This window comes from Aquarana catesbeiana, linkage group LG05 (genome assembly GCF_042186555.1).
Source record: "Aquarana catesbeiana isolate 2022-GZ linkage group LG05, ASM4218655v1, whole genome shotgun sequence".
In the NCBI taxonomy this organism is placed as follows: domain Eukaryota; kingdom Metazoa; phylum Chordata; class Amphibia; order Anura; family Ranidae; genus Aquarana; species Aquarana catesbeiana.
In genome coordinates this window covers 47,469,519-47,483,812 of record NC_133328.1, presented here as the reverse complement: position 1 = coordinate 47,483,812, position 14,294 = coordinate 47,469,519, and the positions used below count along the sequence as shown (strand labels likewise).

Sequence of the window (14,294 nt, the reverse complement as noted above, 5' to 3'; positions counted from 1 at the left end):
TTTCCATCCTAGATTCCCCCAGAGGTTCTCCCCCCAGTGTATAGATTGCATTCATATTTTTGCCACCCAAATGCATTATTTTAAAATTTTCTACATTGAACCTCATTTCCTTAAATGGAAGACGTTTGGGATGACCAGAACCCTTCCTAGAGCTGGCTGTCCGGCCAAACTGAGCTATCGGGGGAAAAGAGCCTTGGTGAGAGAGGTAAAGAAGAACCCAAAGATCACTGTGGCTGAGCTCCAGAGATGCAGTCGGGAGATGGGAGAAATTTGTAGAAAGTCAACCATCACTGCAGCCCTCCACCAGTTGGGGCTTTATGGCCCGACAGAAGCCTCTCCTCAGTGCAAGACACATGAAAGCCCACATGGAGTTTGCAAAAAAAAACCTGAAGGACTCCAAGATGGTGAGAAATAAGATTCTCTGGTCTGATGAGACCAAGATAGAACTTTTACCTTAATTCAAAGCAGTATGTGTGGAGAAAACCAGGCACTGCTTGCTCATCACCTGTCCAATACAGTCCCAACAGTGAAGCATGGTGGTGGCAGCATCATGCTGTGGGGGTGTCTTTCAGCTGCAGGGACAGGACAACTGGTTGCAATCGAGGGAACGATGAATGCGGCCAAGTACAGGATATCCTGGACTAAAACCTTCTCCAGAGTGCTCAGGACCTCAGACTGGGCCGAAGGTTTACCTTCCAACAAGACAATGACCCTAAGCACACAGCTAAAATAACGAAGGAGTGGCTTCACAACAACTCCGTGACTGTTCTTGAATGGCCCAGCCAGAGCCCTGACTTAAACCCAATTGAGCCTCTCTGGAGAGACCTAAAAATGGCTGTCCACCAACGTTTACCATCCAACCTGACAGAACTGGAGAGGATCTGCAAGGAGGAATGGCAGAGGATCCCCAAATCCAGGTGTGAAAAACTTGTTGCATCTTTCCCAAAAAGACTCATGGCTGTATTAGATCAAAAGGAGCTTCTACTAAATACTGAGCCAAGGGTCTGAATACTTAGGACCATGTGATATTTCAGATTTTCTTTTTTAATAAATCTGCAAAAATGTCAACAATTCTGTGTTTTTCTGTCAATATGGGGTGCTGTGTGTACATTAATGAGGGAAAAAAAATGAACTTAAATGATTTTAGCAAATGGCTGCAATATAACAAAGAGTGAAAAATTTAAGGGGGTCTGAATACTTTCCGTCCCCACTGTGTATACACCTTTCTTTTTGTGATAAGTGAGTGCCTTTTTCACAACTAAATGTAATGAAATTCTCAACATTATTACACCTGAAATCAAAATGGAGAAATAGACCTGATGTGTCAAATGACATTCTATTAGATTGTAAGCTCTTCTGAGCAGGGCCCTCTTAATCCTCCTGTATCTTATTGTATTATAACTGTATTGTCTCCCTTTTATATTTTAAAGCGCTGCGTAAACTGTTGGCGCTATATAAATCCTGTATAATAATAATAATAATGCAACTAACATTTTCAGTAATTCCTCGATTTCACAAAAACTACAGAAAAAATCGTACTATTTGTAGTTAACATATAAATTTGTGAAAAAAATATTAAACATTTTTTGTTGTTGTTTTATTCCTATCTATCTACCTGTAAAGTAAAAGTTATTCATATCTTTTGAAGTTATACTCGTACCCTAATAGATCTGATTATGATTTCCAAAGTCTGGTAAAGGGGGAATGAAAGATTGTCCGAGGGAAGGAGAAAAAAAGCCAGATCCATTATATGCCGATACGAGTAAGCCAAGAAAACACTCTTACCCATTTGTCTAGAACTGTGACTCATTCCTGATATACAACAAAATCTGTCAGTTGTATTCTATTGACTCGTCTGTTTTTACAGCCAGCCGCAGAGTGCACTTGAATACAGAAGCAATGTCTTCCAAGCCTCATTAATATAATGTGCTTTATCAGGCCAGAGTAATCTGGTCGTGGTGGTTTCAGGGCTTTAAACAAACATGTAGAAACAAACAGTTGTAAAATAGGAATAAAGAGAAAAAAAGGGAGACTCAGCTGCAACAAAATTTGTTGATGTTTTTAGAGCTCACCATTTTTATAAGTTAAATACGTTAAAATTGCTCATCTTTTTTAGAGTATATTTGCATTTTTTATTTTTATGGAGTCAGATATGGAACACTCTGTTACAGTTTACTGTTTGCTATCATACCTATAAAAAATAAATTTAAAAAAGGGGTTAAAGTTAAGCAATGTCCGTGCTAAAGGCAGGGCTGCTAACAAGGGGGTACCACCACCCCTCCTGTACAGGGCTTGGGCCCCATCAGTTCAACGGGGGTCCTGGGCAGCAAAGGGAAGGGGATCCTGGACAGGAGGGGGTGATGATTGGTGCATGTGACCATGTGCGGTGTATGCAAGACAAGTTTGAGCCAACAACCTTCGAACAAAAATCCGCGGTTTTGCTGGCGGAAAGTTCGATTTTGTGTACGGGGCATTAATGTTAACTTGCTGCACATTTTCTTTGGCAAGTTGTACATTTGCTGAGCACTTGAAGCACAAGTTCTAGTTGACACTTTTTCAATTTGTAGTAAATTTGCGTGGCAAGTCTCAGTAAAAGCAAAGTTGCAGGGGTGAGTCTACAGCAAGAGCTCTGCAAGTCTACAGCATGAAAATTCAGCCACAGTCCCTCGCCGATTCAATCTCGGCATCCTTGAGTCCGTCACATATGACTCCAATTATATCCTACCCGATCCTACCCGTAATTCAACTCAGGAATTACAGACACGTCCTTTCTTACATCACTTATGCCCTGTACACACGACCAGTTTTGCGGAATAAACTCTGAAGGTTTTTATGACGGAGTTCCGACGGAATTCAGCTCAAGCTGTCTTGCATACACATGGTTACACCAAATTCTGACCGCCCAGAACGCGGTGACGTACAACACGTACGACGGGACTAGAAAACGGAAGTTCAATAGCCAATAGCTTCTATCTCGTACTTGCTTCAGAGCATGCATCGTTTTTGGTGCGTCGGAACAGCGTACAGACAAGCGTTTTTTTCGACAGTAATTTGTTCCGTTGGAAAAATATAGAACATGTTCTCTATCGAAGTCCGTCTGAATTTTAGACAGAAAAAGTCCGATTGGGCATACACACGGTCGGAATATACGATGAAAAGCTCCCATCGGACTCTTTCTGTCGGAAATTCTGCTTGTGTGTACACGGCATTAAAGAGCAGCAATTCCAGGCACACTGCTTTTGGTCAGGAAGCCACTGGCAGTCTCTTTTGGCCATCCAAAGCAAGTTTGATCCTCCACTCACCTTGTGGAAAACAATGCAGCGGAGGCATTTTTCAACTCATAACTGGGGTAAGGGGAGAGCCCTTGAAACTCCTACTTATTTTGTAAGTCTCTGCCTATTAGAGACTTGGTGACACATGGTCTTTCACAGGCATACGGCATATTGACTCATCCTCCTGATCTCACACCTCCATCCTACATGGCTAAGTGAAAACAGGATTAACACACCACTTTCCCTGACCAGCAACCAGAAAGAATTAATCAGATAACACACAAAGCCTCAATCTCCTGCAAAACTCAAGAGATGGGCTATAGATCCTCACTAGATGGTAGCAGGTACCACCGACCTTACACAGGTTGTTACCACAGAGTTCGCCACTGTGCTAGCAATGTCAGGAAGAGAAGGGCACCATGCTTCATATCTTCTGATCCTGCCCCAGACTTTTAACCCTTTGGGCCCAGGTTTACCACTGGATATTGAAATTATTGGATGTCCAGATGCCAATGGAAGCGACAGCCTTCCCATTTCATCTAACCCTGATGTCCCTGAAGCGCCACAAACGCTCCCTGTTACTGTATCTGTTAAATGCAGCGAAGGCTTGGATCCCTTTGTGTTGGAAGCAGCTCATTGCTCTGCCAATTCGTTACTGGTTCTCCAAGCCTAATGAGACTCACCAAATGGAGACTCTGATGGCCTCATCCACTAATGCCCTGTACACACAGTCGGACATTGATCGGACATTCCGACGGATGTTGACTCAAACTAGTCTTGCATACACACGGTCACACAAAGTTGTCAGAAAATCCGATCGTTCTGAACGCAGTGACATAAAACACGTACGTCGGGACTATAAACAGGGCAGTAGCCAATAGCTTTCGTCTCTTCATTTATTCTGAGCATGCGTGGCACTTTGTGCGTCGGATTTGTGTACACACGATCGGAATTTCCGACAACGGATTCTGTTGTCGGAAAATTTTATATCCTGCTCTCAAACTTTGTGTGTCGGAAATTCCTATGGAAAATGTGTGATGGAGCCTACACACGGTCGGAATTTCTGACAACAAGGTCCTATCACACATTTTCCATCGGAAAATCCAACCATGTGTACAGGGCATAATAGTAAGGAACGCTGAAATAAAACATGGTTCTACTGGATGGAGTTCACGTGTTCCCCCGAGTATAGGGACCTCGTGGGCTTCTAAGCCCCCTGCCCCTTCTGCTTTACCTTAACCCACTGGCTCAGCAGGGGTATTCATGATTAGATCTCTATTGCACAGTCACTCAGATATCACACAGTTCCCTTCTTTCTTCTATGTTGTCTCTTGCTATCCTCTGTCCCTGTGTATCTCTCCTTTCCTCTTATTTTGTTGTGTTGTGTTTTTTCACCTTTTTTTTTAATTTTATTTGAATCATCCCCTGCATGTTTGTTTCTGTTGGAGATAGCCTAGTTTGGGGCAAAACTACTCTGGTTTTTCATTATTACAACAGGGGTGGTCTCCTTTAATTTTGTGGGTCTTCTAAATGAGCGCTTTATGATAATCTGTTCCTTTTTTTCTTCTATTTAACATAATCTATAGCCAAACTTCTCTCGGGACGCCATCAAGTTGATCAGGATGATATGATTGGAGTTGATGCTGTGATGGGGTGTACTAGGATGCTATGTACAGGTTATTATTGTACTGTTTGCTTTGTACCTACCTAACTTTTGAGATTACACTACATGTATGTTCTTTTAAAAAAATCAAAAATAAAGAATTTAAAAAAAAATAAATATAAATATTGTAAAAAACAATATTTAAAAAATTAGGGGCTTAATCCTGCAGGTTCTCTGGCCCATACAGTGTGAATGAGCAGTTTGTTTGTGCAGCTGGAGCCGCCTATTACTCTATAGCAGTGGTCTCCAAACTGCGGCCCAGGGCCGGATGTGGCCCTTTGCTTGCCTTTATCAAGCCCTCGGGACATTATTCCTCTCCTTGATACAAGGCTCTATTCCTTCTGCACAAATAATGTGGCATAATTTCTGTCACTGATACCAATAGGGCACTATTCCTACCACTGAAAACAATAGTGGGCCACTATTCCTTCCTCTGGCATCACCAACGATGGGGCACTATTCTTCCCACTGATACCAATGATGGGGCACTATTCCTCCCACTGATACCAATGATGGGGCATTCTTTACTCTCATTGACACCAACAATAGTGCACTATTCTTCCCACTGGCACCAATGATGGGATACTATTCCTCCCACTGACACCAACTGCAGGGCCCATTTCTTCCCACTGACACCAATGATGGGGCACTATTCCTTCCCTTGAAACAAACAATGGGGCACTATTCTTCCCATTGACACCAATGATGGGGCATTCTTTACTCTCATTGACACCAGGGCATTTTCTCCTCACAAAGACCACGGTCCGGCCTCCTCAAAGTCTGAAGGATAGTAAATTGGCCCTTTGTTCAGAAAGTTTGGGATCCCCTGCTCTATAGGGATACGGCGACTGTGCGACACAGACAAAGGTCCTAATGTCACACCTGTGCAGGTGAAGCTGAGTGGCCCTGAATGTACATGCTTTGTGTTTAGGGACCTGTACCAACAAACCTGTCAAATTAGGACCTGCGGCTGTGTTCGTACAACTGTTGCGTCTCCATAGCATAGCATAGGCTGCCTGCACAAAACTATCCACAAAAAAACCCCAAAAACTGATTCACACTGTACAGGTCACAGTCTCAAGGCCTCATTCACATACAGAGCTTCAATTATTAAAGTGATACTTAAACTAAAAAACTTTTTTATTACCTTAATGTATTCCTTGCATTAAGGTAAAAAAAGTGTGAAGAGGAAGAGAGGGGAAAAAAGATCCAACGCTGTGCACGGCTTCATCTCTTCTCCCCTCTCTTCCTCTTCACACAGCACTCAAGCAGCAGGAGCCATTGGCTCTTGCTGCTGTCAATCAAATGCAGTGAGGAGGAAGTGGGGCGGGGCTAAGTCCCGCTGTGTAAGCCTATAGAGCTTGGCTCCATAGACACACAGCTCGGGAGCGCGCAGATACTGTGTGCCTCCATAACAAGAGGCTTGCTATGGGGACACGCAAAAGAGAAGAGGAGCCAGGATCACCGCCGGGGGACCCGAGAAGAGGAGGATCAGGGCCGCAGTTGCAATACCACTGCACAGAGCAGGTGAGTATAACATGTTTGTTACTTTAATTTAAAAAAATATATATTTCAGTAACACTTTGGTCCCTTTCACACCAGCCGATGGGGTCCACCTTCCGATCCGATCGGACCACCCGTTGTTCTCTAGGGAGCGGCGGATGACAGCGGACACCCACCAGCATCCGAAAAAACAGACGAATAGGGATATGTTCGCTATCCAACCGGCGGATCGGATGAAAATGGACATACAGGTCCCTCCATAAAGAGGACCTGTCACTACCTATTACTGTTGCATTCCTGGTCATAGCAATAAAAGTGATACAAAAAAAATAAAATACAAAAGACAATGTAAAAATAAAATCTTTAAATGTACAAAATATCGGCACCTGATATCGGCTATCGGCTGAAAGGTGGCCGAAAAATCGGTATCTTATAGGCCCTGAAAAAAACTATATCGGTCGACTTATGCAATTTAATGGTTTGGCTAGAGTAGCCCTTTAAATTAATTATTATGTTAATGTAATTAAAGTTTTTTTTTATCTTAGCATCATGCCGACATAAATTGCTTATTGAATGGCTTTTGTTTCCCAGGCCAGAATGACATCAGTGTTCCCGGTAGAACAGAGTGTAGAGTGCCTGGTCACCTATTCATTCCTCAAGTCTCAGGCCTTCCTGCTAAGGTTGTTTGTTCCCCGGACTTCAATGAGAAATTCACTACCAGTCAGCTCACGTCCCCTCTGCCCAGAGGAAGAGGAATTCCAGAGAATTAATAGGATTCTACACAGATTAGACTGGCGGCTTCTCATTGGCATGAATAGGCAAGAGCCAGAGATTAGGCCTGAGCCTTTACACCGCTTTAGAAATAGGATTGCAAACATCAGACGTCCTCAGCTCTCACGGTGATATTAATAACAGTCATTTAAATCTAAATAGCTGCATTGGCAGGGGATGTATGAGATAATCAGAATAAGAGATGTTTGGCAGACCACCTCAATAAATTGTGCTGCCTAAGGCCTAAAAGTGACCTTTGCTGCCTTCAGTTATGAGTGGACAGTGGTGGGTTCACCTACTGGCTTCTATAAGTTTTTGATAACATAAGTATTGAAGTCTTTCCATCTCAGCCCACCATACCCCAGCACCATGGAGTCTCACTCCCAGGGCTGCTGTTAGAAATCACGTGGCCCCATACAGCCTACCTGACAGGCCCCCCCTCCGGCCAAAGTTACATAGATTAATCAGTCCTTTTCTCTACAACCTCAGATGCACAGATAAATGAATCGGAAGTGCTCTGAAGCTTCCTGCTCATTCACCACCTGAAGCATAGTAAACAGTTACCATGTTTCAGTGATGAAAGGACACAGGAGTGATTGGTACCGATCGCTCTCTGTGTTTATTCAGGAAATGAAGGGGCCAGTAAATGACATCCCCTGTGTGCCTGCAGCAGCTGGCAGCGGGAGAGGAGGAAAGCCAGCAGCACTGTGGGGGAAAGGGGCACACAGGAGGGCCCAGCCAGCAGATGGAAGGGGCACATGTGCTAGAACCAATCCCCTTGCAGTGCAGCCGAAGGGAGGGAGAGAAGGAGAAGCTGACAGCGCTGTAGGGAGAGGCAGAAGAGGTTCAGTGTCTGCAATAAGACAGTACAGCTGGCCATCCTGCTCAGCAGGTGCCTGGGCCCCCCTTTTAAACTGATGGGGCCCAGTACAGAAGGGCTGGCTGTACTGCCTTATCAGCAGCCCTACTGACTCCTCTTCATGTGCAGAGGGACAATTCTTCACAATGGCAGCATGAGGCAGTAAGAGCTGAAGACTCTGATGCAGGGCCGAGACAAGGGGTGGGCACGAGGGGAAGCTGCTCAGGGTGTAGTGGTGGAGAGTGGTGCCCCCTCACTGCATGCTTCAAATCTGCTATCACACCATGCTCCAACATGCCCACTCATGCCCCAACATGCCTACTGCATCCACCCACAGCTGACACAAAAAACACACCGCGCATGTGCAACTACCTTCTAACTGTTAGAAAGCAAGCAATTGGCCACTCATGTGCAGTGCATACTCTATGTCATAGGGGCTCAACCTGTGGCCCTCCAGCTGTTGCAGAACTACAAGTCCCATCATGCCTCTACCTTTTGGAGTCATACTTGTTTAACCACTTGCCGCAAAATCACGTACTCGCAGCTGCAGGCATCACCCCGGTACAACCACTTGAAGCAGAATGATGTACAGGTACGTGATTTTGCAACAAGTGGTTAAACAAGCAGTACTATTTTTTAGCGCTGACTTTTGGCTTTTTTGTAATAACAACCAATGCGGCCAGGCGGCCGCTCGATTGTTATTACAAGCAGCGGGAGGGGACGTCCCCCCCCCTCCTGCCACTTTGACGCTCAGCCTGGGCTCTCCCATCCAACCGGGAGGCCCGAGCGACCAGCCTGCACAAGACCCATACAAAGCCGGAATCAGCTTCGATCTTGTCTCGGATCTAGTAACCCGGAAGCAACATCATAATGTCACTTCCGGTTTACTGGAGCCTTAAAGGGGTTGTAAAGGTAAAAATTTTTTCACCTTAATGCATTCTATGCATTAAGGTGAAAAAACTTTTGACAGTACCGCCACCCCCAGCCCCCCCGTTTTACTTACCTGACGCCTCGAATCTTCGCTCCTCGTCCTTGTCAGCTTCATTGCAGCTCAGCCTGGTCGCTGATTGGCTGCAGTGGATGGATTGAAAGCAGCGCAGCCATTGGCTCGCGCTGCTGTCAATCACATCCGATGACGCGGCGCGCCGGGGAGCGGGGCCGAGTGATACAGCGAGCGGCTATAGCCGCCGGCTGTATCACGGGAGCGCGCCCGCAAGCACTCACCACCGTGCGAGGGAGCTCGCATGAAGGTGGTAAATGCTTGCGGGGAGGAGCTGAAACAGCCGCCGAGGGACCCCAGAAGACCAGGTTCGGGGCCACTCTGTGCAGAACGAGCTGCACAGTGAAGGTAAGTATAACATGTTTGTTATTTTAAAAAAAAAAAAAAAATAACTTTACAACCCCTTTAAAGGCGCCAGATTTTTTAAAATTTACAGTATTCAAAACAGCCAAACTTGGCGTTTTGAATGCTTTTAAGTGCAAAGGAGGGATTTGGGGTCTTATAGAACCCATATCCCTCCAAAAAAATACACGTGACTATTGAAATTTTTTGATCACCTTTATTGCTGTCACAAGGGATGTAAACATCCCTTGTGACAGCAATAAAAGTAATCAATTTTTTTTTTTTTTTAAAGGGACCTGTCACTTTTTGTGAAAGCAATAAAGTTTATCAAAAAAGTTTAAAAAAAGATAATAAAAAAATGTAAAGTGCCCCCGTCCCACCGTTCTTACGCACAAATGCAAACACATGCGTTACTCCCATACGCATATGTAAACAGTGATCGCACCACACATGTGAGGTATTGTCGCGAACGTCAGAGCGGGAGCAATTCTAGCACCAGATCTCCTGTGCCACTCCAAATTGGTAACCTTTAGAGGCATTTAAAGCGTCACCTCTAATAGAATTTCAAGCACTGTAGTCTGTCACCATTCCACAGGCAGACACAATTGTTGAACATGTTAAAGCGTAACATGTCACGCTTTAAGCATGACATGTTAGGTAGCTATTTACTCGGTGTAACATCATCTTTCACATTATACAAAAAAATTGGGCTAACTTTAGTGTTTTGGTTTTTTTTAGTTCATGAAAGTGTATTTTTTCCCAAAAATTGGCGTTTGAAAAACCGCTGCGCAAATACCGTATGACATAAAAAATTACACCCACCATTTTATTCTACAGGGCCTCTGCTAATATATATATATATATATATATATATATATATATATATATATATATATATATATATATATATATATATATATATATATATATATATAATTTTCGAGTAATTTTTTAGCAAACAAAGGTAGATTTTTACATGTAGGACTGAAGTGTCAGAATCGGCCCGGATGGAAAGTGGTTAAACTAAATGGGTTATTTTACAAGGTGATTGTTTACAATCACTTTAACTCTAGTGATGACCTGTAGGAGCTTTTAAAGACAATAGAAAATATAAGGTACCAAAGTTCATCATTGTTTTGTGGTGTTTGCAATTTAAAGCTCGACATGTTTAATAAGTTTAATAAGACTCGTGGCCACTCATTACAATTAGAAGAAAAGAGGTTTAACCTTAAACTACGTAGAGGGTTCTTTACTGTAAGAGTGGCAAGGATGTGGAATTCCCTTCCACAGGCGGTGGTCTCAGCGAGGAGCATTGATAGCTTCAAGAAACTATTAGATAAGCACCTGAATGACCGCAATATACAGGGATATACAATGTAATACTGACACATAATCACACACATAGGTTGGACTTGATGGACTTGTGTCTTTTTTCAACCTCGCCTACTATGTAACTATACAAAGAAGGGCAACAAAGCTAATAAAGGGTCTGGAGGATATTAGTTATGAGGAAAGGTTGTGAGCGCTGAACTTATTCTCTCTGGAGAAGAAATGCTTGACAGGGGATATGATTTCAGTATTCAAATACTGTACTGGTGACCCCACAATAGGGATAAAACTTTTTCACAGAAGAGAGTTGAACAAGACTCGTGGCCACTCATAAAAATTAGAAGAAAAGAGGTTTAACCTTAAACTACGTAGAGGGTTCTTTACTGTAAGAGCAGCAAGGATGGGGAATTCCCTTCCACAGGTGGTGGTCTCAGCGGGGAGCATTGATAGCTTCAAGAAACTATTAGATAATCACCTGAATGACCGCAACATACAGGGATATACAATGTAATACTGACACATAATCACACACATAGGTTGGACTTGATGGACTTGTGTCTTTTTTCAACCTTGCCTACTATGTAACTATGTAACTATGTTGAGTATCTATTTACTCGCGCAACATAATCTTTTATATTATACCATAAAATTGGGTATTAATATTGCATTTGTGTGCCCTACAATTAACTTTAGTGTATTTTTTTTACTGAAAATGTGTGCTTTATAAACTGTTGCGCAAATATTGCATGACATAAAAAATTGCTGTCACAAAAAACGTAATGTTTCGGGGTTTTTTATTAATCTTCAGGCCCACATTATTTTATTAAACATGTATGCAAAAAAACGTGTCTGGCATCAAAAGGGCCAAGGGCAGTAGCAGACAGGCAGATGGCTGGATGAGAGAAGCAGACATTATAATTGGAATGAAGGGCACACTTGTCACATAAATATTTCCAACACATTGGACATGATCTGTGTGTGATAATAAGCATCCTCAGAACTCATATTAAATCTTCTAGACACCTATCCAGCCTCATAATGGCCTGGCCCTACCAGATATGTTCAAACTGTTAAGGATCACTTACTGTATGAGCAACCCAAAGAGTCTAAAATAAATTCTTATGTTTCAGTGCAGATTTCAAGAAAAATCCTTTTTTTTTTCTCTAGCAACGCTAAATTATGTAACAGAATAAAATTACAGCAGTAAGACTTTTCTCCCTGGTAATTTTAGCTCACATCACAAGACTGGTAAATGGTCCAAAATAAGTAATACATTATATGCAAAACAGAAAGCTAATAGTAGAAAACTGGGTCATGCTTTGAAGAATAAAACTAGGGCATTGTAACACATATGCCAACTGTCATTTTCATTTCCAATTTTGGCGCAATGTGCAGTAAAGAACAGTATTTGATCAAAAAAAAAAAAAACAACGTATAAAGCTGAACTCAACGCAGCTATAAAAGACACAATTTAATACAGTTCTGTATTCATTAATACATCATTAACTGTATTTTTAATGCAAGAAATAGAAGTACATGAATGAGATTTGATATCATCATTGTGTTGCTTCTCCTTCACTGTCTAGCTACAGAATAGAGGTGGGTCCATGACAGCGTGGGCTGAATGATGCCAGCTGTCATTCAACCAGGAAGACCGAGGGCTTCATGTGACAAAAAAAAAAAAAGTACTACGGGACAACTCTGGAATGAGGGTTAGTATTGATTCAAAAGTTGATTTTTAATGTTATTTTTGTAGCATCCTCCTAGTTAGGCTGCTAGGTAAATTTAGTTTTTGGCTCCTGCTGTAATCAGGGGAGCAGTAGTTGTTTGACCTGGTCTGTTTAGGGCTTCACAGGCTGAGAGTTTGATTGCTTCCTCCTGTCTCTAGAAGAAGTTTCTGGAACTTTGGGAGAGAGAATTCAAATGACCAGGCTGTATATTGAGCAGGGTCTAGCCAATCCCTGGGGAGGTGTGCCCAGATGGTGGTTGGATGATGTGAAATAGTCTTGAGCCCTAAGGAGAGGGATTTTTCCCTCCCGAGGGAATGGATCTGTGACCTGAGAGGAGAAAGGGAGCTGCTTCCCCCCCTGGAGCCCTTTGAACTGGATGCTGGACTACTCTACAAAAAGGTTGCACCCAAGGACTGATCTTGTGCCATGATCCTGTGAGTAGAGCATCTTTTCTGTGCTGCACCTTAATTCATGGTCCAGAGCCGTAAACCTGCAGACTGATCCAGTCTATCTTTGCCTGATTTTCAGCTTTCTTCATGGCCCCAGCTGTGAACCTGTAGACTGTTCCAGTCTACATTTACCTGTACAGAAGGTACTTCATGGTTCCCACCCGTGAACCTATAGACTGTTCCAGTCTACCTTTATCTGTACTGAAGCTACTTCATGGTCCCCAGCAGTGAACCTATAGACTGTTCCAGTCTACATTTACCTGTACAGAAGGTACTTCATGGTTCCCACCCGTGAACCTATAGACTGTTCCAGTCTACCTTTATCTGTACTGAAGCTACTTCATGGTCCCCAGCCGTGAACCTATAGACTGTTCCAGTCTCCCTTTATCTGTACTGAAGCAACTCCATGGTCCCCAGCAGTAAACCTATAGACTGTCCCAGTCTACCTGTGCTTGTACTACAGTTACTGAGCGAGAAGTGTCCCCTGCTAACAATACCTGATGTTTTGGAGTATTCCACATCCCCCCAAATACCCTCCTGCTACCAGTTCTACAAGCAAATAAACCCTAAAAAGGCATACCCAGACTGTTCAATGAGCCAGAGTGTATGGACTGTTGCTGTGTGCCTGGCTGCCTCTGCACTTGGGGTGTTGGGAAAGAACCTGTGAATTTACAGCAGCCCCTTTGGGGGTAGTGCTACACTTTTATTAGGCTATTTATTTTTTATTCTTTTTTGGGTTCTGGAGTGCTGCTTTAAATTATAAGCAGCGTTCCTTGGAAGAGTTCTGCAAAGAAGCCTCTTTTAAAAAGAAAACAACTTCTGGGTAAATGGCATTCATACAGGGTAGGCTTGCAAAAACCAACGTTTTGATTCTTCAGAATGAATGATGAAATATTTCATAAACATTTTTAGTCATAAGTGTAGAGAAGACTTACTTTGACTTCCACTGCGTTTCCCTCATTTGTTATGTGTCTTTCCACGTAGCTTGAAGACAGCAAGTCACTGTAATAAAAAAAACATTGCTACATTAACATGGCATTGCAGTTATAAGACTGTGAACAGTAAAAGTGCATCTAAAGCTAATTTTTTTGTTTTTCCAATAGAGCGTTGAGGGGTAGACCCTTTGTCAGGTTTTAATCAATATGGTCTATATGTCCCCGTTATTGAGATTTAATGGCCTCATTCACAAAGGGCGTACTACAGAGTAAACCAGCGCGAGGGCCACGTTCACCCACACAGGGATGCACAGGTGTTCCGTGCATCCCCATGCAGGCAGTCCTACTGATGTCAATTGGGATGCAGTTGCTGCACAGACACAGACACTAGTCGCCATTTGACATCTGTGCAGGTGCACGGACCTGAATGCACAATATCTG

The 14,294-nt window shown here is 43.1% G+C and overlaps 1 protein-coding gene across 6 annotated transcripts in view; it reads right to left on the bottom strand.

The window, feature by feature from the left end:
* Positions 1-14,294, bottom strand: part of ADAM22 (ADAM metallopeptidase domain 22) — a 419,533-nt gene that overhangs the window by 240,159 nt on the left and 165,080 nt on the right. For all 6 annotated transcript variants that reach the window (XM_073629692.1, XM_073629695.1, XM_073629694.1 and 3 more), the window contains exon 4: positions 13,854-13,920. In XM_073629692.1, the coding sequence (XP_073485793.1) occupies positions 13,854-13,920 (67 nt within the window). The remainder of the gene's footprint in view (positions 1-13,853; positions 13,921-14,294) is intronic.